Source organism: Mustela nivalis, assembly GCF_964662115.1.
Source record: "Mustela nivalis genome assembly, chromosome: 14".
NCBI classification, from domain to species: domain Eukaryota; kingdom Metazoa; phylum Chordata; class Mammalia; order Carnivora; family Mustelidae; genus Mustela; species Mustela nivalis.
In genome coordinates, this window is record NC_139033.1 from 779327 (window position 1) to 805528 (window position 26202).

A 26202-nucleotide genomic window follows, 5' to 3' on the forward strand; every position below is an offset into this window, starting at 1 on the left:
CATCTAATTTGCTTATGGGACGTGGGGGTGGTACAGAAGGCCCATCCCCCTCAGTATAATTTTGGTAAGGGTGGATGGACGTGGACCCTCTTGCTGGAATTAAGGCTCTTGACCTGTGTAATGGAGGCATCCGTTCTGAAAGATGGAGAATTGCAGGTGCCTGGCTATCTCCACTCTGAGTCCTCCATCTTCCCAGGCACTGTAAACAAGCCATCATCCCCCTAAAGAATTCCCATTTCACTTGTCCCCCAGCAGAGTCAGTTGTTTGCAGCCAAAGATGCCAAGCTGTTACAGCTACCATAGCTTACAATTCTTTAATTAAAAGGCAGGCAGGGGAGACAAATCTCTCTTATCCCAAGTTTCTTGAATGTAATCATTAAACAATGAGGTTGTGGTAGTCTATGCAGCTGATGTGACAGTCAACCACAAGCAAGCACATCAAGTATGACAGATGCCACTGGCTAGATTTTGAAGGTACAGAGAAGAAAAAGTCACAAAGGAACTCCTTACAAGGAACCAGACTCCATCTATGGTGCAGCAAAGAGGATGGGGGTCGGGGGCAGAAAACCAAAAACCTGGGATCAAAAGCTGGCTGCCTGTCCCAAAGATGGACATGGCCCGTAGGGTCCAGCCCTGGGGCTCCATCACAGCCTCAGCAGATCCCAGGCACAAGGCAAGACCCTAGCCTCTGGAGCTATAGCGCAGGGAAAACGATGCCTCTCAGTGGCACTGTCCTGTACGTGAGCAACAAGATGCCTGCCGGGACCTGCCCCTGTGCTGGGCATACCCTTCCCATCAAGAAGCCACTGCCTTCCCACGCTACAGTTCCCTTGTCTGTCCTCCAGGAAGCCTGGGCATCTCTCATCCAAAGCTAATATTCAGGGTCGGCCCCACCCTGGGAGCCTGGAGGCAGCAGGCGCAGGGAAACACCCAAACTTGCCTCATCAGGGTTCTCACTGGTGATTCTGGCTGCAATGACATGGCCTCGGGCGAGCGGAGGGTTGGCAGGAGTGTCAAATGAAATGGGTGTCACGCCCCATGGCGACTCTCCATACAGAAGCCGGATATCCTTCAGCCGGTGCAATGGCACCCCCATGGCAATCTGAAACGAAGAAATGTACCCCACAGATGGTCAGTACCCACTAATACCCAGGCCCCCAAATACTGAATGCACAGCTAGACGTCACGGAGGAAGAGGTGCAGGAAATATCTTCGGTATCCCGAGCACCTGCCGGGCAGCAGACACTGGGCCACATGGTGGCAGGAGATGCAAAGCAAGAGAAAGACAGAAGGGGCGCCGGGGTGGCTCAGCCAGTTAAGCGTCTGTCTTCAGCTCAGGTCATGATCTTAGCATCCCTGGATTGAGACCCAGGTCAGACTCCTTGCTCAGCGGGGAGCCTGCTTCTCCCTCTGCTTCTGCCTGCCCCTCCTCCTGCTTGGGCTCTATCTGTCAAATAAATGAAATCTTTAAAAAAATAAAAGAAAAAGACAGAAGGCTTGACTCTGCCCCCAGGGAGCAAACAGTGTCAACGGGAAAAGCAGCAACTTTCTATAAAACCATGTCACGCAACAAGAAAATGCTGGAATCAGATGAAGATGACAAATCCCGAGTGCCATGGAAGGTGAGGAGGGTGTCCCACTGCAGAGTTAACTGTTTTAAAAGGACCCCGAAAGCTGGCCCTAAGGAATGAGCACAAGACACAATTATGGTCCTGACACACACAGCCTGAGGAATGACTCACGAAAATGTCTCAGGGACTCTCGTCAGGAGAAAGTAGTCAGGCAAATACACACCGAGGGCTGTTCTGCCTGAGCTCTCCACAAATGCCACCACTGAGAACAAAAAGTACCCCTGAGGTGGGGTTCCAGACCAGAGACTCAAAGTTGTGACCATGAAATGGAATGTGAGGTCTTGGAACAGATCCTGAGCATCTTAACAACAAATAAGAAACAGTGGTAAAGGGATATTATTGGGACAATGGGAAATTTTTTTAAAGATTTTTATTTGTTTATTTGATAGAGAAAGAGATCACAAGTAGGCTGAGAGATGGGCACAGAGAGAGAGAGGAAAGCAGGCTCTCCGCTGAGCAGAGAGCCCGATGTGGAACTCCATCCCAGGACCCGGAGATCCAGACCTGAGCCAAAGGCAAAGGCTTAACCCACTGAGCCACCCAGGCGTCCCACAATGGGGAAATCTTAAGGTGATATTTGATCTTATAAAATATTCAGTTTTAGAGCACCTGGGTGGCTCAGTCAGTTAAGCGTCTGCCTTGGGCTCGGGTCATGATCCCATGGACCCAGGATCGAACCCTGCTTTGGGGTCCCTGCTCAGTAGGGAACTACTTCTCCCTCTCCCTCTGCCACTTTCCCCTGCTCCTGTGCATGCACACTCTCTTTCTCTCTCAAGTAAATAAATAAAATCTTTTTTTAAAAAAGTCAAAACGTTTTTTTAAATTTTATACTTTTAATTTTAGGTAGATGTGCAGGGGCATTAGTGGTTTATTTTCCAAGTGTCATCATTTTATTGTGGTATTGTGCCAGAATGATCTTGTTCTCTCTCTCTTTCTTTCTTTCTTTCTTTTTTAAGAATGATGTTTCTCTTAGGATGTCCTTTTACTCAAGTATTTACAGGCAAAACACCATGAAGGTTCAAGTCAAAACATCTCTCAAAAAGTTAAGCCAAAAAAAAGAAAAGATTACACAGACACACAAATAGAAAGAACACAAATGTGCTAGCAGTTAACAACCAAAAGGTTGAGGCACAGGGGATAGGTGGTAGTTACTATAGTTGTAACATTTCTTCTAAATTTTCCCAAACTAAAAGAAAGAAAGAAAGAAAGAAAGAAAGAAAGAAAGAAAGAAAGAAAGAAAGAAAGACAGAAAGAAAGAAAGAAAGAAAGAAAGACAGACAAAGTAGAAAAGAATAAAGACGATGATGGAGGGAGGGAGGAAAGGAAGCAAGGAGACATACATTTATACATTTTAAGCACTGGAGTTCCTATTTGTGCAGGAGTTCCCAACTCAGTACGGACAATACTGTCCCTCAAGGGGGTAAATCTGCTCTTGGGGATGAAATGATTCTACTCTTGTAGGTATCAGTCCCAGATACGTCTTCAGCAAAAGCATATACAGTATATCTGTGATATTTAAGTTTTATAAGGGGAGAAATTGGGGGGGTGTCTAAACAGGCTCCTTATAGGGGCAGGAATGAAAAAAAGATTGAGAAATACTTCTCTGGGTCTGTGAATGGAGAACGGCGGAGCGGGGGGTCCATGAATGCCTCGAACTATATAAAATATATCCCCACCCAGGAAAAAATTCAACAGGTTTTTGTCCATGTCTCAAAGGGCCACACAACCAGACAAAGGTGACGAACCACTCCACAGAAGGTTCTCAGGCTGTGTGGCTCTCGATGCCACTCGCACTTCCCCGGGGACAGCCCGCCAAGAGGGGAGCAGGACGGGCTACTAAGGGCAGGACAGGGGATGCCAGCCCCACTGGAAGAAATCCCGGGGCTCTGAGCCCAGGTCCTTGCCTGCAGCTGGGCAGCCGGCAGGTTGACATCCGCGATCATCTCTGTGCAGGGGTGCTCCACTTGCAGGCGGGGATTCAGCTCCAAGAAGTGGAAACTGCCATCTTGGCTGTAGAGATATTCTACCGTCCCCGCGCTCACGTAGCCCACAGTCTTGGCCAAGCGGACGGCACACTGCAAAGAAGACACAGAGCCTGAACAGCTGCCAGTGGTTTTCTTGGATCTTCTTCACGGGGAGCTTACTAGGTTCCCCACCAAATGCTGAGGATCTGCTGGGCATCCTTTGGGACCTCGGAGATCGCATTCCCTAGCAGGGCCCCTGAGTATCTTCATGGACACCCACCCCATGTTAGCAAGACGGACTGTAGGGCACTCTTGCTGGCTGAGCAGAGACAGTCTCTCCCTGCAGCTGCCCCCAACCCTTCTCCGACCCGAGCTCTGCAGAGCTCACCTGCTCCATGAACTCGAAGACAGCTGGTATGGCAATGGTGGCTGGCGCCTCCTCAATGATCTTCTGATGCCGCCGCTGGATGGAGCAGTCACGCCCAAACAGGGACACGGCGTTCCCATACTGGTCAGCAAGGATCTGGACCTCCAGATGTCGGGCATGCTCGGCCAGCTTCATGAGGAAGATGGGGGAGCCGGGGATCTCAGTCTGCACCTGGGGGGACAGCAGAGTGGTTCACTTTATCCTGGGGGACCAGGGCTGGGGTGGGAAGCCCTCTGAAAATATGTCCACGATTCTGCTAATTGTTTAGCTTTGTTTCGCTTCTCTTGCAGATATGCCGTTCTCCTCATTTGAAGTCCAACACTGTCAAAATACACCATGTGGCAGGCGGAATTTCCCCACAATCCCATCTCCTAGAGATAATGTGCTGTTAGGATTTGGGAGCATGCTGGGTAAGAGTTCAATGTCGTTAAGAGTTAATTGGTTAAGTTAATGTGCCGGTAGGAGCTGGGTACATAGTGGTTTCTGCTGCACATTCAGGAACACACACAACACACAGAATGTTTTGTGAATAAAAATGGGACCAAAACATGCCACCCCTGAGCAGGTCTCTTTTCCTCCTTCTTAAACAGTACTCTCTCAGCCAGCTGTCCATGGTGTAATCCACATTTAGACTTATATCTTCCTTTGGATGGCTAAAAGGAAATTGTCCAGAAATTCTTAATGATGATATATATATTTAAAAAAAGTATTCAAATGGGATGATTGCTAAGAATTTCTTTTAAAAATGTAAGCTGTACGGGTGCCCGGGTGGCTCAGTCATTAAGCGTCTGCCTTTGGCTCAGGTCAGGATCCCAGGGTCCTAGGATCAAGCCCCGCATCGGGCTCCCTGCTCGGCTGGAAGCCTGCTTCTCCCTCTTCCACTCCCCCTGCCTGAGTTCTTGCTCTCACTCTGTCTCTCCATCAAATAAATAAATGAATAAAAATAAAAAGCAGGCTGCAGTAATATATGGGATGGCCCTGTTTATATGAAAAATAATAAAATAGAGCTGTTATGAATGTCTACATAAAAGTAGACACAGAGGTGCCTGGTTGGCTCAGTCGGCACAGCATGAGACTCTTGATCTCGGGGTTGTAAGTTCAAGCCCCACTGGGGTGTAGGGACTACTCTAAAGAATATTAAAAATCTGGGGCACCTGGGTGGCTCAGTGGGTTAAGCCTCTATCTTCAGCCCAGGTCATGATCTCAGGGTCCTCAGATCAAGCCCCACATCAGGCTCTCTGCTCAGCAGGGGGCCTGCTTCCCCTACCCCTCTGCCTGCCTCTCTGCCTACTTATGATCTCTCTTTTTCTGTATCAAATAAATAAATAAAAACTTAAAAAAATTTTTTTAATCTTTTAAAAACTTCTTTAAAAAATTGGTTACATTTGGGAAAAGGGAGGAGTTCAGAGGTGGTGGTGAAAAGAGAATGCTCCTTTTTTATGCTTAACCTATCCCTAAAGTGTTTGAACGTTCGCGTAAGAACATCTTCATACTGCACTCATGTGATCAAAAGAAACACGCTCATGCGTGTGTGGGGGCAGTGAGGATATGGGCCTCCTGTATTTTCCACTCTCTTTTGCTGTGAATTGAAAACAGCCCTAAAAAGTAATATCTATTTTAAAGAAAGGAAGAGGGGGAAAGATTTAAAACCTAATGACCCTAAATGTAAAAGAGGATCCAGGACCGGATCCTGACACAGAAATAAGAGATTAGTGGGGGAAACTGGTGAGATCTGAGTCAAGTCTGGAGTTAACTTAATAGAAATGTATCCCTATTAATCTGTTAGTTGTGACAAACATGGCAGAGCTAACAAAGATGTGAACAATGGGAAACCAAGGGGAGATGGAGACTGCATGCTACTTCTGCAACTTTCAAGTAAACAGAACGTCTTCTCCTCGCAAAGTACCCCAGAAACCTATCCAGCCCAGGGGAGACATGTGATAGAGAAACTACAACTTTATAGAACACTCATATACTGCCCACAGCTGTTTAACTGGCAAACCTTTTTAGAAAGCAATTTATTGACGTGTCTTTGTATGTGCACATGCATGTTATTTAACTAAGTCCTTGGCACATAGTTTTTACCCAAAAAAACAATTCAGGAGGGAAAAGAAAAAGCATTATTTATGTTCCATGTTATCATGTAATGCATTATAATATACAATATACAATATAATACATATTGTATAATATGTATTATAAATAGTATATATTATTATGAAACATATTGAATTATAGTAGCCTTACTCATAACAACAGAAGTGGAAACAAGCATAACATTTCACAAAAAAAAAAGTGATCTTCCTTGATAAGGAAGACTACAGACACACAGGGATATTATGCAATCATCAAAATAATTGTAAAGACTGGAACAAATGGAACACCTGTGATCTCCAGTTTAGAATTTTTTTGAAACAGAACAAAACACCATGGAAAATGAATGCAGCTCTTTAAAACACGCATGTGAACAAGGTCTAGAAGAGAGCCTAGAAATTCTAAAATAGTTGCATTAAAAACGGGAAGATCATTAGCCTACCTTTTTTTTTTTTTAAACATTGCCAATGGGCAACTAAAACAGGTATAAAGTCTTAAAAGTGAAAAGCCAGCTACAAGTCAGTAAATACACGGTTCATTCCTAGAACAAAAGTCAGTCACCTAGAGATGTTAAAAATACCAAGACTACTAAAATTGACAAAATGTCCCCTCTTCCGACAGACATAAATATAGTCACAAACAGATAGATACTCTAGCCCTGTATCTCCGAAATCATTTAAAGTCACATGCATTCACAGTATAGAACATCCAAGGAAATGGGTACGGATCAACCCAAACCAGGGACTTGTGGCAGAAAACATACACATTTGCTTCGGCCCACAGCCCAGCAATATTCCAGTTCCCGAAAGTGTCCTACTTGTTTCCGACACAGTAATGCTAACGAAAATCATCTGGTGGCCAACAACTAAACACACACAGTTCCCCAAAGATATATGGAAAAGTGCTCCAAAAGAAGAGCTCACTTGTCTGAAAAGGACTGGGAAGTCCTCAGCACTCTCTGCCTTCCGGATTCCTTTCCCTCCACCGCCTTCGGATGCTTTGATCATCAAGGGAAAACCAATTTTTTCTGCCACCTGGGGGTGAAGGACAAACAGACCTCTTTAGAAGGTGGGCAGTTTCCAAGCTACTGGGATGATGATAAGGTTCCAGCATCTTGCCCCCCCCCCCAAGCCTTGTATTTACCTCTAAGCCCTCATCTATATCTTTCACACAACCCTGGTTGTAAACATCTTCTGGGACAGTGATTCTTTTCCCCTGCTGCAGATCACCTTCTGCCCATTCCACCATCAGACCTAGAAAACCACAAAAAAAAAAAAAAAAAAAAAGCTGAATCCTCCCAAGGATGGCAGAGATACACAATACAGAAACCACAGGGCCATCCCTCACCAAAGCCTCTCTAGACCTGGGCGCTAGACCAACCATATCCAGACATGGTCTTTTAATTTTTCCATAACGGCTTTTAATTTTCTTTAGGGCTGACTCAACCTTGAATGGGAAATCAAACTTAAGAAATTCAGATTGAGCCTACCACAAACAACCACATCAACCTGAACTCAAAAAAATTCCAATTCTACTCACTGGTGTCATCTATATGTAAATCACTGTTTTCTAAAACCCTGTGAAGATTTAAAATAAATAAACTTTCCATTCTGAATTTAAAATTTCATCTTTGAATGAAAAAAATAAAATTGGATAGGAAACGCCCAAAACTTTTTCCTGTTTTTAATTTATCCTAGAAATTCCACTTTTCAGAATTTATCCTAAGGAAATGATTAAAAAATACATAGAGATATAGCTAATAGACTATCAAGACTCTATTACTTTTAGTATTTTTTTGAAAGATCTTATTTATTTATGTGAGAAAGAGAGAGAACAAGCATGGAGGGTGGGAAGCAGACTCTCCTCTGAACATAGAGCCCAAGGACCCTCAACCCCAGGACCCTGAGATCATGACCCATGCCAAAGTTGGATACTTAATCGACTAAGCCACCCAGGTACCCCTACTTCTAGTATTTTTTAAAAATTAGAGTAAACAGCCTGGAAACAACCTAAACATCTAACCATAAAGGACTGTTAAATAAATTATGATATATCTATTTGATAAAATCCTATGCGGACATTTAAAATGTTCTAAAGTGTATTTATTGACATAGGAGGGTTAGTGAGAAAAAATAAGTCACAAATGATAGTAAATATAAGATCTCTGGATTTTTAAAGGATGTGCCTAGGAAAAAAAGGCTGAAAAGGTAAGCACCTAGAATATAACAAATGTTCAACACCAGGCCATAGGATTATGGATGATTTCTATTTCATTTTCTTTTTTTTTTTTGGAATTCTGAGTTTTCTAAGCTATCTACAATGAAACTATACTACCGCTTTAATAATTTTAAAATTTAAAATAATGATTTTATAATTTTTTAATGAAAGAACAAAAAATGCATACACCTGTCACCCCCTCTGCTCAGACTGGGTGGAAGAGATCCCCCACAAAGTGAAGCTCAGGCTACTCACCACTTCCGCTCCAGGGCAGTGTTGGGATCTGCAGTGTCTGGGCCACAATGGTGGAGGCGATCTTATCTCCCAAGGCCCACATGGCCTCACTCGGAGGGCCTGAACATCAGGGACAAAGGGGGAAGGCAGAATAGAGTTAGTCACAAGCCACTTGCAGCCAAGTGCCAGTCCAATGTGCAAAGAAAAGTACTCAGGTCCTAGTTCTCGAGCAGGTGAACATCAAGTTGGGGAAGGGAAAAATCTGGTATCTGCTCCTTCATCAGATGTGGAAGGAGTCTGCTATTTTTATGTGGATTGTAAACCTCGTCAGAGTTATAACCGAAGCTATGTGGCCCCCACAGAATTCACTTCTTAGGAAAAAGGTAACAAGCTAGACCAAAGAGCAAGCTAGCATCTCAAAAAAACTAGACCCTAGGTTAGCAAATTTCTCCTATAATGAGCCAGATCGGACCTATTTTCAGCTCTGTGGGTCTGCTTGTCTCTGTCACAAATACCCAGCTTTGCCAGTGTTGGGCCAAAGCAGCCACAGGCAGGACATAAATGCATGAGCCAGACTGTGTTTCAGTAAAACTTCATTTACAAAAGCAGTCAGCGGGCTGGACTTGGCCTGTGGGCTGGATCACCAAGCTCCAGAGGAGCTAAGGGGTAACGAGGGCCCCATGTAACAGCCAGTCAGACTACAGACAGAGAAAACATCAGCAAGCACAAGTTACTGGGCAGATTCTCGGGATAGCATGTGTTGATTCGTACTGAGTTGTTTCAAATACAGTGTGTATTGGAGGCCCGGCGTGAAGGAGAGGTAAGAGGGATTTATTGTGGAGGGTAAATGATTCCCCTAAACCATGCAAAGATGTCAGCATGGCTGCACACACAAAGTTTATAAATGCAAATCCTAAAACAGACGCCATCGGCAATAAGCATCATTTTCCCTCATAAGTCATAGAGACTTAGTCCCTAAATTTGGAATCCTAGGGCATTCCAAAGCCCTGAGACTAGCCCAAGAAAGGCGTGAGCTTATCAGAAATGTGACCTCCAAACCCGGTCAGATATCCGAACATGGCTGGTATCTCGGTACTGGCAGAGGCACGAGCAGAGGGTCCTGCTTGTCCAGCGTCATTCTCCTGTGGGACCCATGGCAATGGCTCCTATGTCCCTGGGTTGGCCAACCTTCCCTCCCACCCTGGCCCGGCGTGCTCCTGACCATGAAAGGGTGAGGTGGGAATATCAAACTGATTCCCACCTTGCAGGGCTACACTGGAAAGAGGACACAACCCGGCAGAATGTTCCGTCAATGCCCCGATTCCCGTCTATTGAACAGAGACACACTGTACCTAAGAAAGCAATCTCGTGCTTGCACAGGAGCTCCGGCAGTTTGGGGCTTTCGGAAGCATGGCCCCAGCCAGCCCACACCGCCTGTAAACACAGAGAGGCATGAATGAAGATCTTCCTTTGAGGAGCTCCCCCACCAACCCCGTCACACATGGAGGCTTTTCGTGGCATCACAACAGCTCTGGATTTCAGAGTCTTGGAGGACCTGGAGCCTCTGTCCCTCTGGAAAGGCAGGAATGAGCTGCTCCAGAGCTCAGGGCATCACCCAACCTCCCGCGGTGGGCAGACTGGGGCACGCACCCAACCTACCTGCACGGGGATCCTCTTGGCAATGTCCACAACCAACTCCACGTTGGCATAATTGTTGTTGTTGGGCCCTCCCGGGACAGGGACATACTGATCTGCCATCTTGATATACTCTGGAATTAGATGAGAAAAGGAGAGAAAAACTGAGAGGCTCAAGTTTACTGCATGACAACCTATGGCCATTGGAAGGGTAATGGAGAAGATTCTATGGCCACAAGGGACAAGTGTGGATGATCATTTGAAGACAACTGAACATGACTTCCACTATGGGAAAACACAGAGGCATCAGGACAAGGCCTGGAAGGAACAAAGAAAGAAGGAAGGAAGCTATCAGAATGGCTGGGATGAGAGGTGGGGTGTTCGATTAATTCCTATTTCCAGTTTCTCTTAATACTGTTTTGCTATTAAACAATACAGTGTTTATAATCACAGTGAAAAACATACAACATAAAATTTACCACCTAACTCATTTTTTGTGCATACAGTTCAATAGCATTTAGTACATTCACACTGTTGTGAAACAGATCTCCAGAACTTTTTTCTTTTGCAAATCTGAAATTCAACTCATGAAACAATACCTGCCCTTTTCCCCCTCCTGCAGCCCCTGGCCAGCACCACCTTTCTGTCTCTATGAAGTTCACAACTCTAGGGCCTCATCTATGGGGAATCCTAGAATACTTGTCTTTTTATGACTAGTTTCTTGCACTTAGCATAGTGTCTTCCAGGTCCTTCCATGCTGTACCATGTGATAGGACTTCCTTCCTTTATAAGGCTGAATACAATACAATGTTTTCATTTTCAAATATTCATGCCCTTTACACCAGAAATTCTACTTCTCGGAAGAAATATGTGCTAAAAAAAAATCCTACTCATCGATGAAGCTCAAGAGTGATAAGAGGATGTTCACTGGAGAGTGTTTTAAAGTGTGACACACTAGACTTGTGCCCAAGGCAAGGCTTAGTCACTCTGTACTAAGGAATTCTCTGGGATCCTGAGAAGGAACAGGGTAGAATTCTATGTGCGGATCCTGAAAGAGAACCAAGAGTGGCATTTCCTCCCAAGCTGCCTGCCTCCGATGTTTGTGGAACACAAAAGTGTCAGCCACAGGGGAGGTCCCAGAGGCGACAGAGTAAGAAGTCAGATGAGCTCCCTCTTGTCCCTGAGTTTTTCTCTACTGTCAGAGAAGAGAAAAAAGAAAACAGACAGAGTAACACCAGGCTGGGGTCAATGCCAGGGCCCTCTGGGAAAGCCACACAGGAGAACACGGCTGGAAGGCTGGGGCAGGGAGGGGTGGAGGCCTGCTGTGCCAGGAGCTTTGGGGAAAAGCACTGTCAGCAGAAGATCCAGCATGTTCCAAGTTTCTGTGACAGGAAAGAGCTCCACTGGCCCAGGAACCGAAGAGGCCAGCGTGGCTGGAACCCAGGGTTGAAGAGCTGAGACACTGGATGGGGCCAAGAGGCCGGCAGGGCACCTTAACTGGCCTGAGGACCTGAAATTTGAGTCTGAGCGTGATGAGAGCCCCCACAGGGTAAGGCAGCCTGGGGTTCTAATCCTGCCTTCACCACATACTGGCTGTATGACATTAGGTGAATGATTTCTGTCCTTATGCCTCATCTATAAAATAGGGTTGACAATCAAATCTCTCCTCTGAGTTAAAAGGAGGCTGCTTCTGGGCAAGGCAGAGCCCAGGGCCCAGGCTCTGGGAGGGACTGGGGGACAGCATGGCAGCCTCTTAAGCATTTAGAGCTGCTAACAGGACTTGAGCTGTGTTTTTAAGAAATCATTTTGACTACTGTGTGGATAAAGGTCTGTAAAGGGATGAGATGATTCACAGGAAAAAAACAAATTGTCCAACAGTTATTTACAGAATGATCTGTGCTAACAGACAGAGAAAACAAATGAACAGAAGGATGCATGATTGAAGTACAATACAGACATCTGTGGGGAAAAAGACCTGGAAAAAGAGGGGCCAATCTGCTGTAACATGGACATTTCTCCAAGATGGGATCTCCACTTTGTATAGTAGCCATTTGCATTTTTAATTAAACAAGGAAGAAAAGGCAAATAAATGCGAGCTCAGGAGAGGTACCCTGGGACTCTGGGGCCCAGGGTGGACTTGCCTGGGTATAATGGAAGAGGTGAGGGCAGGTAAGAACATGGGGTGGCAGGAGGGGAAGGAGCCAAGGCCCTGGTACCTGCATTGGCCTTCAGGTCCTCTGGGGTCACCATGACTACAAACCGGATGGCCCGCTCGTTCCGGAACATCTCATAGGCCCACCTGCGGATGGAGCGCATGCACTTCACGGCAGCGATGCCATTGTTGGCGATGAGCACCTGCACAAGGGAAATGAGGAAGGGGCCAGAGCTGCACATCTACCTGTGCTGGGAGCTGCATGCTATCCTGGGTCCATGTCACAGCTCTAGAGCTACTTTACAGCACACAGCCTGGCAGAGAGGTGCTCAAAATCTGCTATCTGCACGAATACAGAACGATCAGATGGCTGGGTGGATGGGTGGGTGGGGGAGAATCGAATGGATGGTTGGAGGGGTGTGTGGATGGATGGACAGGTGGGTGAGTGGACATATGGATGGGTGGGTCGGTGGATGGATGGATGAATGGTCAGGCAGAGGATTGGATGGATGGATGGATGGATGGACGGATGGACAGATGGACAGATGGGTGGCTGGGTGGATAGATATATGGATGGATGGACAGACAGGTGGATGAGTGGGTGCGTGGATGGATAGATGGATGGACAGATGGGTGGGTGGGTGGATCGATGGACAGACAGTGGGTGGGTGGATGGATGGGTGGATGCATGGATGGACAGAAGGATGGATGAATGGATGGGTGGGTAGATGGATAGAAGGATGGTTGGGATGGCTGGAAGACAGAGGAATGGATCAGGGAATGGATGGATGGGTGGACAGATGGATGGATCAGATGGACAGGATGGGATGAATGAAAGATTTTGATTCCTTGGTTGGCACCCTCAAATGTTGGCACTTCCTATTTTTGAAGGCCTAGTATGTACCAAGCTACAGTACAATATATCTCACCATATATTTCACTTCACCCTCACATCAGCCCTTGAAAGTGGTTGTATTCTTATATTTATTTGGGGTTAAAGATATTAAAATTCAAGGAGTTCAGGCACTTGCCCAAGATCACACAGCAAGTAAGTGGCAGAGATGTGATTTTTGAGCCCCACACAGTCAGACCTGTGTTCTGAACTGCCCCAATCCCATGGCTACCTCTGCATTCCGGAGATTAAAGGTCCTGGACTTGGTGGAGAGGAAAGGCAGTGATGCTGCCTGTCCTCAGCAACTGAGAGCAACAGAAAAGGTCCTGGTTTCAATTCTTAATGAGCCATGACCTTCCTTTGTGGCATTAGGCAGACCCCTTCCCTCTCTGAGCTTCATCTCCATGTAAGGAGCTCAGATTGGTCAACTTCCTGGCTCGGTCTATAAGAAATAAAACCAAGCTCTAGTGTTCCTGTTTTAAAAAAAAGATAGGCATATGGCTTCAAAGCTTTGACTTCCACTGCAAGAACGTAATTTTAAGGCCCCTCCTATTACTGACTGATTTTCATAACAGCCCTGAAGGACAATTCTCATTAGAGAGTTGGAATGTGATTGCAGAAGGGGAAACTGAGCCCATGTGTCATATCCTGTGAGTGGCCATAGCAGATGCAGCCCAGAGCTCTGGGCTCAGATTCAGTGTTCTCTCCTTCCAGAAATACCTCCTGGAGAGCAATGATGGAACTGCAGGACTTTGGTTTTCTTAACCTTATTACCAAAGCAAATTTTGGTCAAGAAGGAAGGGCTCTGGGTGACCCCAGGACAGTCAGTTTCCCTGGGCCCCATTTTTCTAGCACATTCTGGAAGCCCCCAGGGGGGGTTCAAATGCCAGCTCTGCCATTGACCAGCTGTAAGACCGGGCAAGCCAGCTCCCTTCCCTGAGCCTCAGTTTCCTCTTCTGTAAAATCATATCGACTAGCAGGACAGTGGGGATGGTGAATGAGATATGATATGTAAAGCAAATGCTTTAGAGGATGCCAGGCCAAGTAGGCCCTCAAAAAATCATAGCTGCTGGGGCACCTGGGTGGCTCAGTGGGTTAAAGCCTCTGCCTTTGGCTCAGGTCATGATCCCAGGGTCCTGGGATTGAGCCCCGCATTGGGCTCTGCTCAGTGGGGAGCCTGCTTTCTCCTCTTGCTCTGCCTGCCTCTCTACCTACTTGTGATCTGTCTGTCAAATAAATAAAAATATTTTTTAAAAAGTTGTAGCTGCTGCTGTTATTATAATCACTACCACCACATGTTCAAGTAAAGTGGAAAAGAATAAGGTCTCGTCAAACAAACCTGAGTTCAAATCCCGACTCCAGCACTAACTAGTTACATGATTTTGGACAACCAATGTCAAATCTCTCATCTTGGCTCCTGTACGAATACCCTGGGAATAATCAGTCTGTGGCCCAGAGTCTTAACCCCACGGAACAGGAAACAAAGTGAAAACCCTTTATAAACTACGGCAAATATTGGCTGATTCGCTTCATCACTATTATTTTAACATATGGGCTTTCTCTCCTGGAAGGAGTTCCACACCTCAGAAGGGCAGAGCTGGGTTTTATGGCTGCCCCTGATAACCTAGAAAGCAGTCCCTTGCACGAAGGCACCTCGTGGTCTCTGCAGACCTCAGTCTCCTCTCCTGTGAGGGGGGGTCATGCACCTGTTGCTTCTGGCTGTCGGGAGGGTGAAAGGTGATGAATTCCAGCACATAGCACTTGGCAAGTCCTCACAGAGGGGCGGCCTGGCCCTTTCTCTGCAGCGTGACCACGAGCCTAAAGCAGGTGCTCTCCCTTCCAGCTGGGAAGAGGGGCCCCACCCCACCCCCGACTGCCAGGACCCCATCTCTACCTTCTCAATGACCCGGTTCCCCCCAAAGCGTGTGACAAACTCAGCCGGGGAGGCCACAGTAAAGTCTCTGTGCAGGTCCAGCTTCTTCAGTTCTCGGCCCCTCTTCACCAGGTGGAGTCCAGACATGCTAGGTCTGCAGAGGAAAGAGGACAGACCTGATGAGCCAGGAAGCCTGGGCCACTCGGGGAGAGAGTCAGAGGCCTAGTACCTACAAACAACATCAACAGAGAAGTGGGAGCCCATCAGATGCCCCCACTGCTTTATAGTTCTCACCGGGGACCTTGAAGCATTTCACAAGGAGACTCAAGAGGCCGGTGTAGGAATGAAGCAGGAGTGATCCCCTGACCTGCCCCCCAAGCTGTACACTGAGCTCTTTAATCCTAAAATAATTTTTACTTTCTTTGTTCCCAATTCGGGAGCTCAAATAATACAAAAAAAAAAAAAAAAAAAAAAAACTTACAGGGAGGGGAGGTTTATGATCAGGGAGAAAGTCTACACAGTCCAATACTTAAGACTTATTAAACAGTACTGATTGCCTTCATGCATTTTTCTGTACGTGCATCTCAAAATTTTTGTAACACCAAATAATGTGTGACAACCAGGGTACCTGGGTGGCTCAGTTGGTTAAATGCCTGACTCTTAATTTCAGCTCAGGTCAGGATCTCAGGGTCATGAGATTGAGCCCTAGGTCAGGGGAGTTGTGGTCTATGCTCAGTGGAGAGTCTGCTTGAGATTCCCCCCCCCCCACACTGCCTGCCCCTGTGCTCACACACTCAAAGAGAGAAAAAAAGAGAAAAATTCTTTTTAAAAAACGGTATGACAACCAAATGGTGGCTCCTTGCCCCATTCCCTCCAGAACCAAATACCAGAGGAAATCACTTACTTTCTTGGCATTGATACCTCTCCATAGTTTTGAACAATGTCACCATTGTGTGTACATAATTTAAAACACATCATTTAAAACACAAAATACAGCTCTTTGATCTGGAGAGTCAAGGAAGGAGTTCTCTTACTCAGCCATCCCATCTTCTTCCCATCACCCAATCTCTCAGTGCAGGCATACTGCAGTCTGGCAGATTTCATATGTGGGATTTCATGAGTCTGGGATTATTCGTGGATGAGGGCCGGGGTAGACCAGATCTTCCTTTTTTTCTTTTTTCCTGGAGACAGAGGGATTTTTGTTTTTTTGTTTTTTGTTTTTTGGGAGGTTGTTGTTGTGTTTTTTTTTTTTTTTTGCGTAGCTCTCCTTGTACCTGTTGCTAATGCCATCCATTCCTTCTCATATCCTCCATTATGTCATATCCATGACATAATTGATTAGCTCCATCATTCTTCATTGGCAACATCCCTCCTGGAGGCCTCTACTCTCTACAGTCATCCAGAGTGGTTCTTCTCCAGACCCCTACACAACTGTCATTCTGAGACTTCCTTTTGCTGATATCCTTAGGATTCTTTTTGTCTTTCCTCAGGGTTTGATCCCTAATTTGGGGGATCAAATGGCTCCCTCTTTCTTGGTGAACTCCCTTGATTTGGAGGGACATATTCTCCAGTAGTTGTATTTGGTTGAAAAGATGGTACAATGGGACAGCCCCTGATGATGGTACCCTCAACATGCATACCCTGCTTTTGGCTGCCCTGGGCTACCTCATCACTATCATCTTGGAGATTCCCTTTGATTCTACATTGGATCTCTGTTTCCCGTCTTCCATGTATTGCTCTTCTTTGGTTTCTTATCTTGTTTCAGTGGAAGGCATCCTTCAGTAGCTTTCTAAGAAAAGATGTTTAGGAGTGAGGGATAGGGGTAGTACATGATTCATAGTCTTGCAAGTTCTCAAACTGTCTTTCTTCTGATCTCATGTTTGACCCTATCAGTTGGCTATGTATGGAATTCTATAATGGAAAACCTTTTCCTTCAGAGTTTTGGAAACCTTGTGCCATTGTGTCATGGCTTCCAATGTGTCTGGCTAGAATCACAGCTGTTCTGATATCTTGATTCTTCACAGGTGACCTGTTTTTCTGTATCCAGAAGCTTATAGGATCTTGTCTCTGTCTTCCATAGTCTACAGTTTCCCAGGGATGCACTCAGGTATGTGCCTCCTTCCATCTAGCAGGGCTGTGGATCTCCAGACTCCTTCAATGTGGAAACTCATATTCTGGAATTTGTCTTCAAGTATTTCAAATGATTTTCCTGCATAATTTTCCTCTATTCTTTCCAGAAGCCTTATTATTTGGATGTTGAAATTCTTTTTTTTAAGATTTTATTTATTTATTTGACAGAGTGAGAGAGAGATCACAAGTAGGCAGAGCAGAAGACGGGGGTGGGGGGGAAGCAGGCTCTCTGCTGATCAGAGAGCCCAATGTGGGGCTCAATCTCAGGACCCTGAGATCATGAACTTAGCCGAAGGCAGAGGCATAACCAGGCAGAGGCATAACTGAGCCACCCAGGCACCCCTGGATGTTGAAATTCTTAAAACTGGCCACCAAGTTTCTGTCTTTTTCCCCCCTCTCCTATTTCCTATCATTTGTCTTTTGCTTTCTGGGCTAATTCCTTCAGTCTTCTCTCCTAACCTGGTGCTGCATTTTTTAATACCCAAGAGCTTGTTACTGGGTTGCAAAGTTTCCTTGTTGTGAAACCTATTCCTAACTGTACAACCCCCTCCCTGGCTTGAAAAGGGGTATTAATGGCTGCTATTTCAAGTTCTCTTCTCCTGGCATGGTTTCTGTTTCTTCCAAGTCTCCTGTGTTCCTCTGTTTTTTTGGGATCTCCTCTCCATACTAGAAATGGTACTCAGACCTCAGTCACTTCCTCGTGACCAAGAGCAAAAACTAAAGGGCTGATAAAAGGTACTGAGATGGGGCCAGTGGATGCTGAGCTCAATGCTCAAGATAGGGGAAGGGGGGCTGCTTTATACCGGGGAACCCCAAGTACACTAGAGTTTTCTCCCTTCAGCGGTCCAATTCTCAAATGGCCAGGAGCTGGGGAAGGGATGGTAGGGGAAGGGGTGGTGGAAGAAGTGGTGGGACAGGTATGAGGGTGGAGGACAGGGAAGATTTCAGAATTCAGCCCCTACACAGACCCTGATCCCTGTTTGGGATACAGACCTCATATGCCTCCGCTATGCCCATCAATGCCCAGTCCCAAGACCCTCTGTTTTTCCCTCTCCAGGGAATGAATCACCCATTTTCTGTTGGGGTACAAGTGGGCAGGCAAGAAGATCTGGGCATCTTTTACCCAGTTCTTCTCATTTTGGTACCCCCCCTTCCCCCCAGGTGCAGAGGTACCTGACTCTGCCAGCCCCCACGCCTTTCAGAGTACAGATCCATGTTCTCAGCTGTCCCCACTGCTGCTTTAGGACTCAGCCCTCTTGGTTCTACTAAGCCAGTTACTGCTTGTCCATTTGCTTCTGGCCTCTAAAATGCTGTTGCTAATCTTCCCCCACTGTTCTGCCAGGCTTGATGGGTTTCATCTAACTTTAAAAAAAAAAAATCTCTTTGCTGTTGTTTGCGGGACATTGACAGGAAGAGGATCAGGCATGCACATTCAGTCCACTTTCTCTTTTTTCTTTTCCTTTCAAGATTTATTTATTTGAGAGAGAGAAAGCACGGAGTGGGGCAGCAGGAGAGAGAGTCTTAAGCAGACTCCGTGCCGAGCATAGAGCCCAATGCACGCTTGATCCCATGACCCTGAGATCACAACCCCAGCCAAAACCAAGAGTTGGAAACCCAACCGACTGTGCCACCCTGGCAGGTGCCCCTCAGTCCACTTTCTTAAGGTAGTGATAAGGCACTAAGCTGAGAACTATCTATCAAGAATTAGGCTAGCAGTTAACCACCCACATGTGTCCAGTGGCTATTGAGGGGGCAAGGATGGATATGCCTCCATCTATCATCTGAGCAAAACCCAGGAAAATTGGAAGCAAATACAGAGTCAGGAAATAAAAATTCCATTTTATAGATGGGCAAATGGAGGCCCAGACAGGCAAAGGGGTCACAGAGCACATCAGCAGGCCTGGGGCTGTTTCTACCACACCAGGAAATGCCGGGTGTGGGCATTTCCTGCTATGCCAAGTGTTCGTGTCTAGTACAAGTTCCGTATGGGAAAGCCTCTGACAAACCTGCCATCTGCCCCACTCCCCAGGGTGAGCTGCCAAAGGATCTGCCCATCACAAAGAAAAACACAGAGCTCTGGGCCAGGGGAACAAAAAGAGAAATGAACAATGTGTTTCCAGGACACAAGAGGGTATGTTTTCAATGAAGACTTTCTCCACTCAACTGGGTTTAGCCATAGGGCCTGAATGAATGAACAGACAGATGAACAAACGATCTCCAGCCTAAGATAAACTCACTACCTACCACAAACGGTGAGCACATTTTCTCCTAAGACTTCCTAGGATGGAACTGCTGAAACAAGATCTTAGAAAAGTACTTTGGAAAGTCAGTATCATCTTGCAAATGAGAACAGTGCTTTTATCATAATTACATCCCATCAACCAGCAAGTAGCTCAGTTTATTCTTAGTGACTTTATTTCTTTACAGAAACAGGCAGATGTGGCCAGAAGGCCCTAATCTGCAGGCTCCTGATCTCAGAAAACAGACGCCAAAATGTTAATGGCAACCATCTCAGGTGGTGGAGTTACTGGTGGTTTCCGTTCTCTTCTCCATCTATATTTTTTAAGTTTCTTGCAACGATATGTTATGCTTTTAAAGATTATATTTATTTGAGAGAGAGAAAGAGAACACAAGTGGGTGTTGTGGGGGCAGAGGGAGAGGGGGAAGCAGACTTCCTTCTGAGCAGGGAGCCCCATGGGGGCTGGATCCCAGGACCCTGAGATCATGACCTGAGCTGAAGGCAGACGCTTAACCATCTGAGCCACTGAGGTGTCCTAATAATATATTATTTTCAATAAGAAGAAAGCTATGAATTTTTTAATAGGGAGGCCAAAGCTCTGGCCATTTTGGCATCTGTTGGGCAAGGCACTCAGCATTTCTAGCTGTACGATGAGGATAGTAACACATACCTCACTATGTTGTATAGGTTAAATAACACATAGAAAGTAAAAGATGGCTTTTGGCACCAGTGAACTCTATTATCATTTCAGTGCAGTGAAACTGAAAGGATCAGGGGCTGCTGATCTCCCAGGTTCACCAGGAAATGCATCAGCCTCTGCTCTGGCCAGGGTCTCCTCACCAACCATCCACTCTGTTTACAGCCTTCCCCAACTGGCTGGCTTGATCTTTTGGCTTCAGATGGTCTCAGACATCCCACTTCCAACACAAACATTAAAACTCTAGCAACCTTGGGACACCTGGGTGGCTCAGTTGGTTGGACGACTGCTTTCGGCTCAGGTCATGACCCTGGAGTCCCGGAATCGAGTCCCGAATTGGGCTCCCAGCTCACAGGGAGTCTGCTTCTCCTTCTGACCTTCTCCTCACTCATGCTCTCTCTCACTGCCTCTCTCTCAAATAAATAAATAAAATTTTTAAAACTCTAGCAACCTGGCCTAAAGCACAGCAAAGAAAAGTTAACCAGGAGAAAACCACTACTTCGTAGCCTGGAAAAACCATTCTCAACCGCCATTTTGATTACAAAACTGATGAGAGAACCCCTTCTTCAGGTGGGTCACAAGCCCATCATAACTAACTAGGTGGGTGAACACACAGTGTGTGCCCTGTTTCAGACCCAGTCTCCAGGCTACTGGCTATTTTTATTTGTTTTTGACAAAGCTAGAAGCCAATCAGCATTGGCTCTGGAGGGCTGACCTTTGGCCGGCATTTGTTCCAAGGTGGGCAGAGGACAAACTATTGCAGGATGACTTTGGAAATGGCTTCATGTGCAATCCACTACACAGCAGAGCTGTCAGCCCAGCGCTGAGCACAGTCAGCTGCTCAGGCACAAGCCCAGGCAGAAACACCAGGAGGGAAGGAATAAACATTCTTGAGTGTCACTGTGCATCAGGTACAGGGGGCTTCATGCTGAATCCCCACATCCCTGTGCATGGAGGGCTGCCATTCCCTGCTCACGAGGAAGAAACTGAGGACCAGAGAGGCTCAATGACCTTAAGTCACACAGCTGGCAGATGGCAATGCTGGGCTTCCAATCTAACTCCGACCACCCACCTCCTCATCCCCCACCCCACCCTACCCCAAGTCTAAGGTTGAGGCAGAAAGATCATTGAGATAAATGGGAGTGACTTTACAGTCTAGACATCAAAAAACAAGACCTACATCAGGGAGGCAATCTGTGGGGCTGCAGGGCTCTCGGCTGAGGCCAGCTTTGTTCCCCAAGAGACATATGGCCCATGTCTGCAGACATTTTTGGGGTTTCCAACTAAGCAGGGGGTGGGAGGTTGAGGGGGATGCTACTGGCATCTAGAAGGAAGAGGCCAGGAATGCTGTTCAATATTCTAGAATGCTCCGGACAGCCCCCACCACAAAGCAGCACAAGGCCCCAAATGTCAACAGAAACCCTGATAGGTTAGAGCCGTCCCCCCAGGCTTTGAACACAGACTCTACTTCTGAAGACCTACACAATCTTGAGGAAGCTGCCTCAGTTCCCTCACAGAATGGCAATATTGACAACATTAATAGCGTATGCCTCAGAAAGCGTGTGTCCAGCGTTCAGCACGGGGCATTCTGTGCAGTAAAGAGCTTTAGCTGAGGTGCCTCTCTGCAGGGGAGCCATGATTAAGAGCCCCAGTATGGAGCCATCAGGCTGAGGCCTTGACATTAACTAGCCCTTCCATCCCTACCCTGGCCCTCCCTTCTCATTTATAAAACAGGGATGGCAGCTGCTGAGGCCTGATGGACGTAAAGTCCTCACTATTATCACTAAGCAAGTAAGGAAGAAAGGACACTGTAGAGCTTAGTCAAGGCTGCTGACTTTGAATTCATTTTTGGGCTCCTAGACAAATGGAACCAATGGAACCAATGGGAGATTTCTTAGGCTACCTGCCCCCTCAGCGCTTCCCGAGACGGCCATCTTGGCTAGACCAGGAGTTGTTAAGCTCAGGTCCAAAGCCCAAATTCAGGCTGCCACCTGCTTTGGACCTCCCACAGGCTGATCATAGCTTTTACATTTTTAAATGGTTGAAAGAATCTTACTGCGTGACATGTGAAAATTACGTGAATTTCGAACTTCTATAAATTAAGTGTGATTGGAATCCCATTGCACCCATTCAATGATGTATTCTCTGTGGCTGCTGGGGCGGTAAATGGCAGAGCTGAGTAGATGTGACAGAGACCACATGGTCTCAAAGCCAGAAATATTTACCATTTGGCCCTGGACAAAAATAGTTTGCCAACTCTGAGTTAAGCAGTGATTTTCAGCCTTGACTCTACCCTCCAGCATGAAAGATTTAAAAAATGCTGGTGGCCAGGCCCCACCTGGACTAATTCATCAGCATGCCTAGGATGGAAGGATTGTTGGAAGTGAAGGGAGCACACCCAGGTATCTACTTCTTCAAATGCCCGCCCCCCTCCCCGGGAATTCAAATGTGCAGGTGGGGGTGAGAACCACCCATAGCTCACCAACCAACATTTCAACATGGCAGCTGGCCTTGGTTCTGAGCAGAATTTCCAGGGCGGTGAAACCACTTATAATGAGACAATTTCAATTACTGAAGGTTTATGCTTTCAGATTAAAGTGGTTTGTGTAGTCATCTTTGGGACTAAAGTGTACAATAAAGTGCGATTCAAGATTTATATGTTAAACTTTTGTGTAAATAGCCTTACAGATTGAGGGTGGGGGTGAGGAATGTGTCCTTTGTGGACCACATGGCCCGCTTTGGGTAACAATAGGGTTTGAAGGGTTTTGCCAGAGAAGTTAGGTCAGGGCTTGGAAAGTACAAGAAACAGGACTATCATGCTCCACCAAAAACTTAGTGCACAAGAAAGACCATGATCCATACCCGATCCCTGCCCCTCTGCAGGTCCTTTGCTCAGACACACCCTGAGCAATCCAAGAAGGGTCCCCCTGAAGGCTCCATTATTCTCCTTTGCAGAAGGACCAGGAAACTAGAAGGTCAGTCTCCCTCCTGGATGGCTGGCTAAATATCTGAGGCATATCTCTTGCCCTCTCTGGACCTCCCATCTTTGGATCTAAATAACCGTATTTCTGGCTACAAGGGACCTCAATTCCCTGACACGCTTATGAGCTCAGGAAATATCCAGCAACTGTTAATAAAGATCATGGGATCGGCCGTGGTGAGTTGGGGGAGGTGGTTACGGGTGAGTTTTGTTCCTCTTTTCGGCTTATCTAGAATTTTCTGACTTCTCAACAACAAACATAACATTATTTTGATAATTTTTTTTAATGCCATAAAATGAAGACAAGAAATCAAGCAGGTGGGGCCAGGAAGCGCTAGGGCACAGAAATGCCTACACATTGGTCATTAAATAACCTTAAATGCAATGCCTGCTCAGGTGGCTCTTGACATGCCCTGGGATTCATAATCACTTCAAAAAAGGCTTGCCTTCCGCAACTGTCAAGGCTTTATCAAGGCTAAGGGGAGGAGGAGGAGGTAAGCGTGGTCCCTGCCAGCCTATCCACCTGCGTGTTCCTGAGGGCCCCTCCAATCAAAATCACAGACAAATCCAGCCAATCCTGCCTCCCCTCCAACCACCAAGGTCAGCTCGCGCTTGCAAGGTGAGCTCCATCTACCCAGCGGCAGAACTGAAGCCTGCATTTCTTTGATGGGGACGGAGAAGAGGAGGTGGTACTAAGGGGACGCAGAACTTGTCTTTACTGGGGGCAGGGGAACACGCTGCATAAGTTGGCAAAATATAGTGGTCATTAAAATTGCAGATTTACTTACTTTACTTTGTGATCAGGGAAACAAACCTTGTACTTGGCAGGGTTCATATTGACATGCCCGCCGGCCAATCCCACCTGGCTCCTGCCGGGATGCAGAACTTCCCTCCTTAACCTCCTGAGCGGACCCTTGTCCCGGGGCCCAGCAGGTCAGCCAGGTCGAGACAGGGAGGCAGAGGTGTGGTCCGAGAGCCGCTGGCGCCAGGTGGTGCTGCAGCCTGTAGGTGTCCAACCAAGCGCAGCGCTTCCTCCATCCCGAAAACAGTCCTGCGCGCAAGTGTCTGGGACAGCCGCGACCATCCACGCCCCGCTCCCCAAATGGACACCTCCTCCCAGAAGGGTCCCCGCCCCCTCACCTGGCCCCGCCTCCTGACCCTGACAGAACCAGGCCCCGCCCCCCGGACCGGCCAATCACGAATCGGCCGTTGACCTTGGGCACCAGGCGCAGGTGGCCAGAGACTTAGAAAAGCCCTCTTGGCTACCTTCCTGAGCGGGAAGAAGGGTTCCAGGATGGTAGTCCCCCCTACATACTGGCAACTGGGGAAAAACTAGCAGGCCTTTAATGTGCTTGAATACACCCAAATGGTGGTAGAAAATGAGGTTTATTTAAAATATGAGCCAGATGTCAGCAGAGTGCCTGGTAAAAGTCCCCCCACGGTATGTTAACTTCTGGCTTCCAAGTTCCTGTTTTTACTTATTCTTTCACCACTACTCCCGGGGACATGTTTGCTCCAGGCCCTCCTGGCCCCAGAGCGAGCTCCTAACATGCACTTTGGACCACCTGGGTCACCTGGTAAAGGCAGCTCTTTGGAGACAGGAAAAGACGCCAGCTGCCCTGTGACTGACCCTAAATAGGTTTCTTTCTGACTTCCAGTTACCGAATGAATAAGTCACGGGAATAAAAAGGCACAGCACAGTGAATCCAGTCACCGCTGCCATGGTGGTGATGTATGGTGACAGCTGGTAGCTACACTCACAGCGAGTGCCCCATAAGGTACAGATATGCCCAAATATGTCATACACCCGAAACGAATATAACATTGTGTGTCAACCACACTCAAAATAAGAACATCCTTAAAGAATAAGCATCTTTCTGGTTAAGACTCACACACGCTGAGGGCTCTTTTTGTGCCTTTGTCTTCTTTCAGAGAGGTCCTTTTGTTTTTATTTCCCTAAAGCAGATAAGGAAATGTGACCCAGGGATGTATGCTTCACCAAAGGTGACAGAGCTGAGCCTTGAACTCAGGCAAACCATTCTAGGTTGAATGAATGAATGCTTCTGCAAGGAGTTATAACAAATAAAAGGGATTGAAAACACTGCCTAGAAAATATTCCATAATAATAAATGCAGCCTATGTTCATAGCCAACAAAGACCAAAAAATAATGGAAATGTTTGCAAATGAATCCCCATGGAGAGGCACAGCTGGGGCCACACCTCCAGGAGTCCCACTCTGTGTGGCCACAATGTGAATTACCCTTAGGAATTGGAAAAGCGGCCCATCTTGAGGGCACCAGTTAGCTGTGTTCTAACCTTATAGTAACTTTTTCAACAGAAGGATTAAATAGATAAATTAAACAGGTGAAAACAATTCTCCGTTCTTCAGAGTTTCTCGCAGGTTCTTCATGGCCTTGTCTTCACTCCCTCCCCAAAAAAACCAATGCCATAGGCTGATTTACTTTTTAAAGTTCCAAACCTCCCCCAATTTCATCTTCTAAATGACCCAAATTTAAATATAATCACCTCAAAATAGGGAAAACAGTTAAAACCAGAAAATGAAAATATTTCAAAACACCTCTATCCCATCCCAAGGATCAAATGGGAGAGAACTCTCACTGGCGTACTCGCATTGCTCTGGATTTTTATTCTCTATGGACAAAACCCCAATGCCTGTTGAACACTATGGTTATGCTAATTCTCCACTAATACAGCCTTGGAGACATCCCGCCACGCCTCACTTCTCAAAAAAGGCATTTCTCTTCCATACCTGCGCTTTGCATGTCATCAGGGCGGTCATGACTTGGATTTTTCTCTGCTTTCATTATAAGATATAGAAGATGGGAAGGAAAGAGTAATGTGCACACCTACACACAACATCGCCTTTACATAAACATCCCCTTTAAACATCCGTCACTGTGATTTCAATGACACACTCCAACTTGGCTGGAGAGGCAGTTTCGTGCTATAAGGCCTTCTGATCAGACTCCTCAGAGGCTAAATTTAACTAGCTGGTATTGCAGAGGGAAAACCCAGG

At 46.5% G+C, this 26202-nt stretch overlaps 1 protein-coding gene across 5 annotated transcripts in view; it reads right to left on the reverse strand.

The window, feature by feature from the left end:
• The window catches only part of ACACB (acetyl-CoA carboxylase beta), a 122772-nt gene that overhangs the window by 66365 nt on the left and 30205 nt on the right, over nt 1-26202 (reverse strand). For 2 of the 5 annotated variants that reach the window (XR_014303055.1, XM_082700083.1), the window contains exons 1-11: nt 23954-24303; nt 15141-15273; nt 12419-12557; nt 10227-10336; nt 9920-10001; nt 8589-8687; nt 7260-7369; nt 7040-7150; nt 3984-4193; nt 3536-3706; nt 941-1102 (exon numbers count right to left, since the gene is read on the reverse strand). Coding sequence is in view for 4 of the 5 variants with exons in the window: in XM_082700083.1 (XP_082556209.1) it covers nt 941-1102; nt 3536-3706; nt 3984-4193; nt 7040-7150; nt 7260-7369; nt 8589-8687; nt 9920-10001; nt 10227-10336; nt 12419-12557; nt 15141-15273; nt 23954-24000 (1374 nt within the window). In the remaining variant the exon portion in view is untranslated. Of the gene's footprint in view, nt 1-940; nt 1103-3535; nt 3707-3983; nt 4194-7039; nt 7151-7259; nt 7370-8588; nt 8688-9919; nt 10002-10226; nt 10337-12418; nt 12558-15140; nt 15274-23953; nt 24304-26202 lie in introns of those variants that run through there. The other 3 variants (XM_082700081.1, XM_082700082.1, XM_082700084.1) reach the window with 2 other exon arrangements.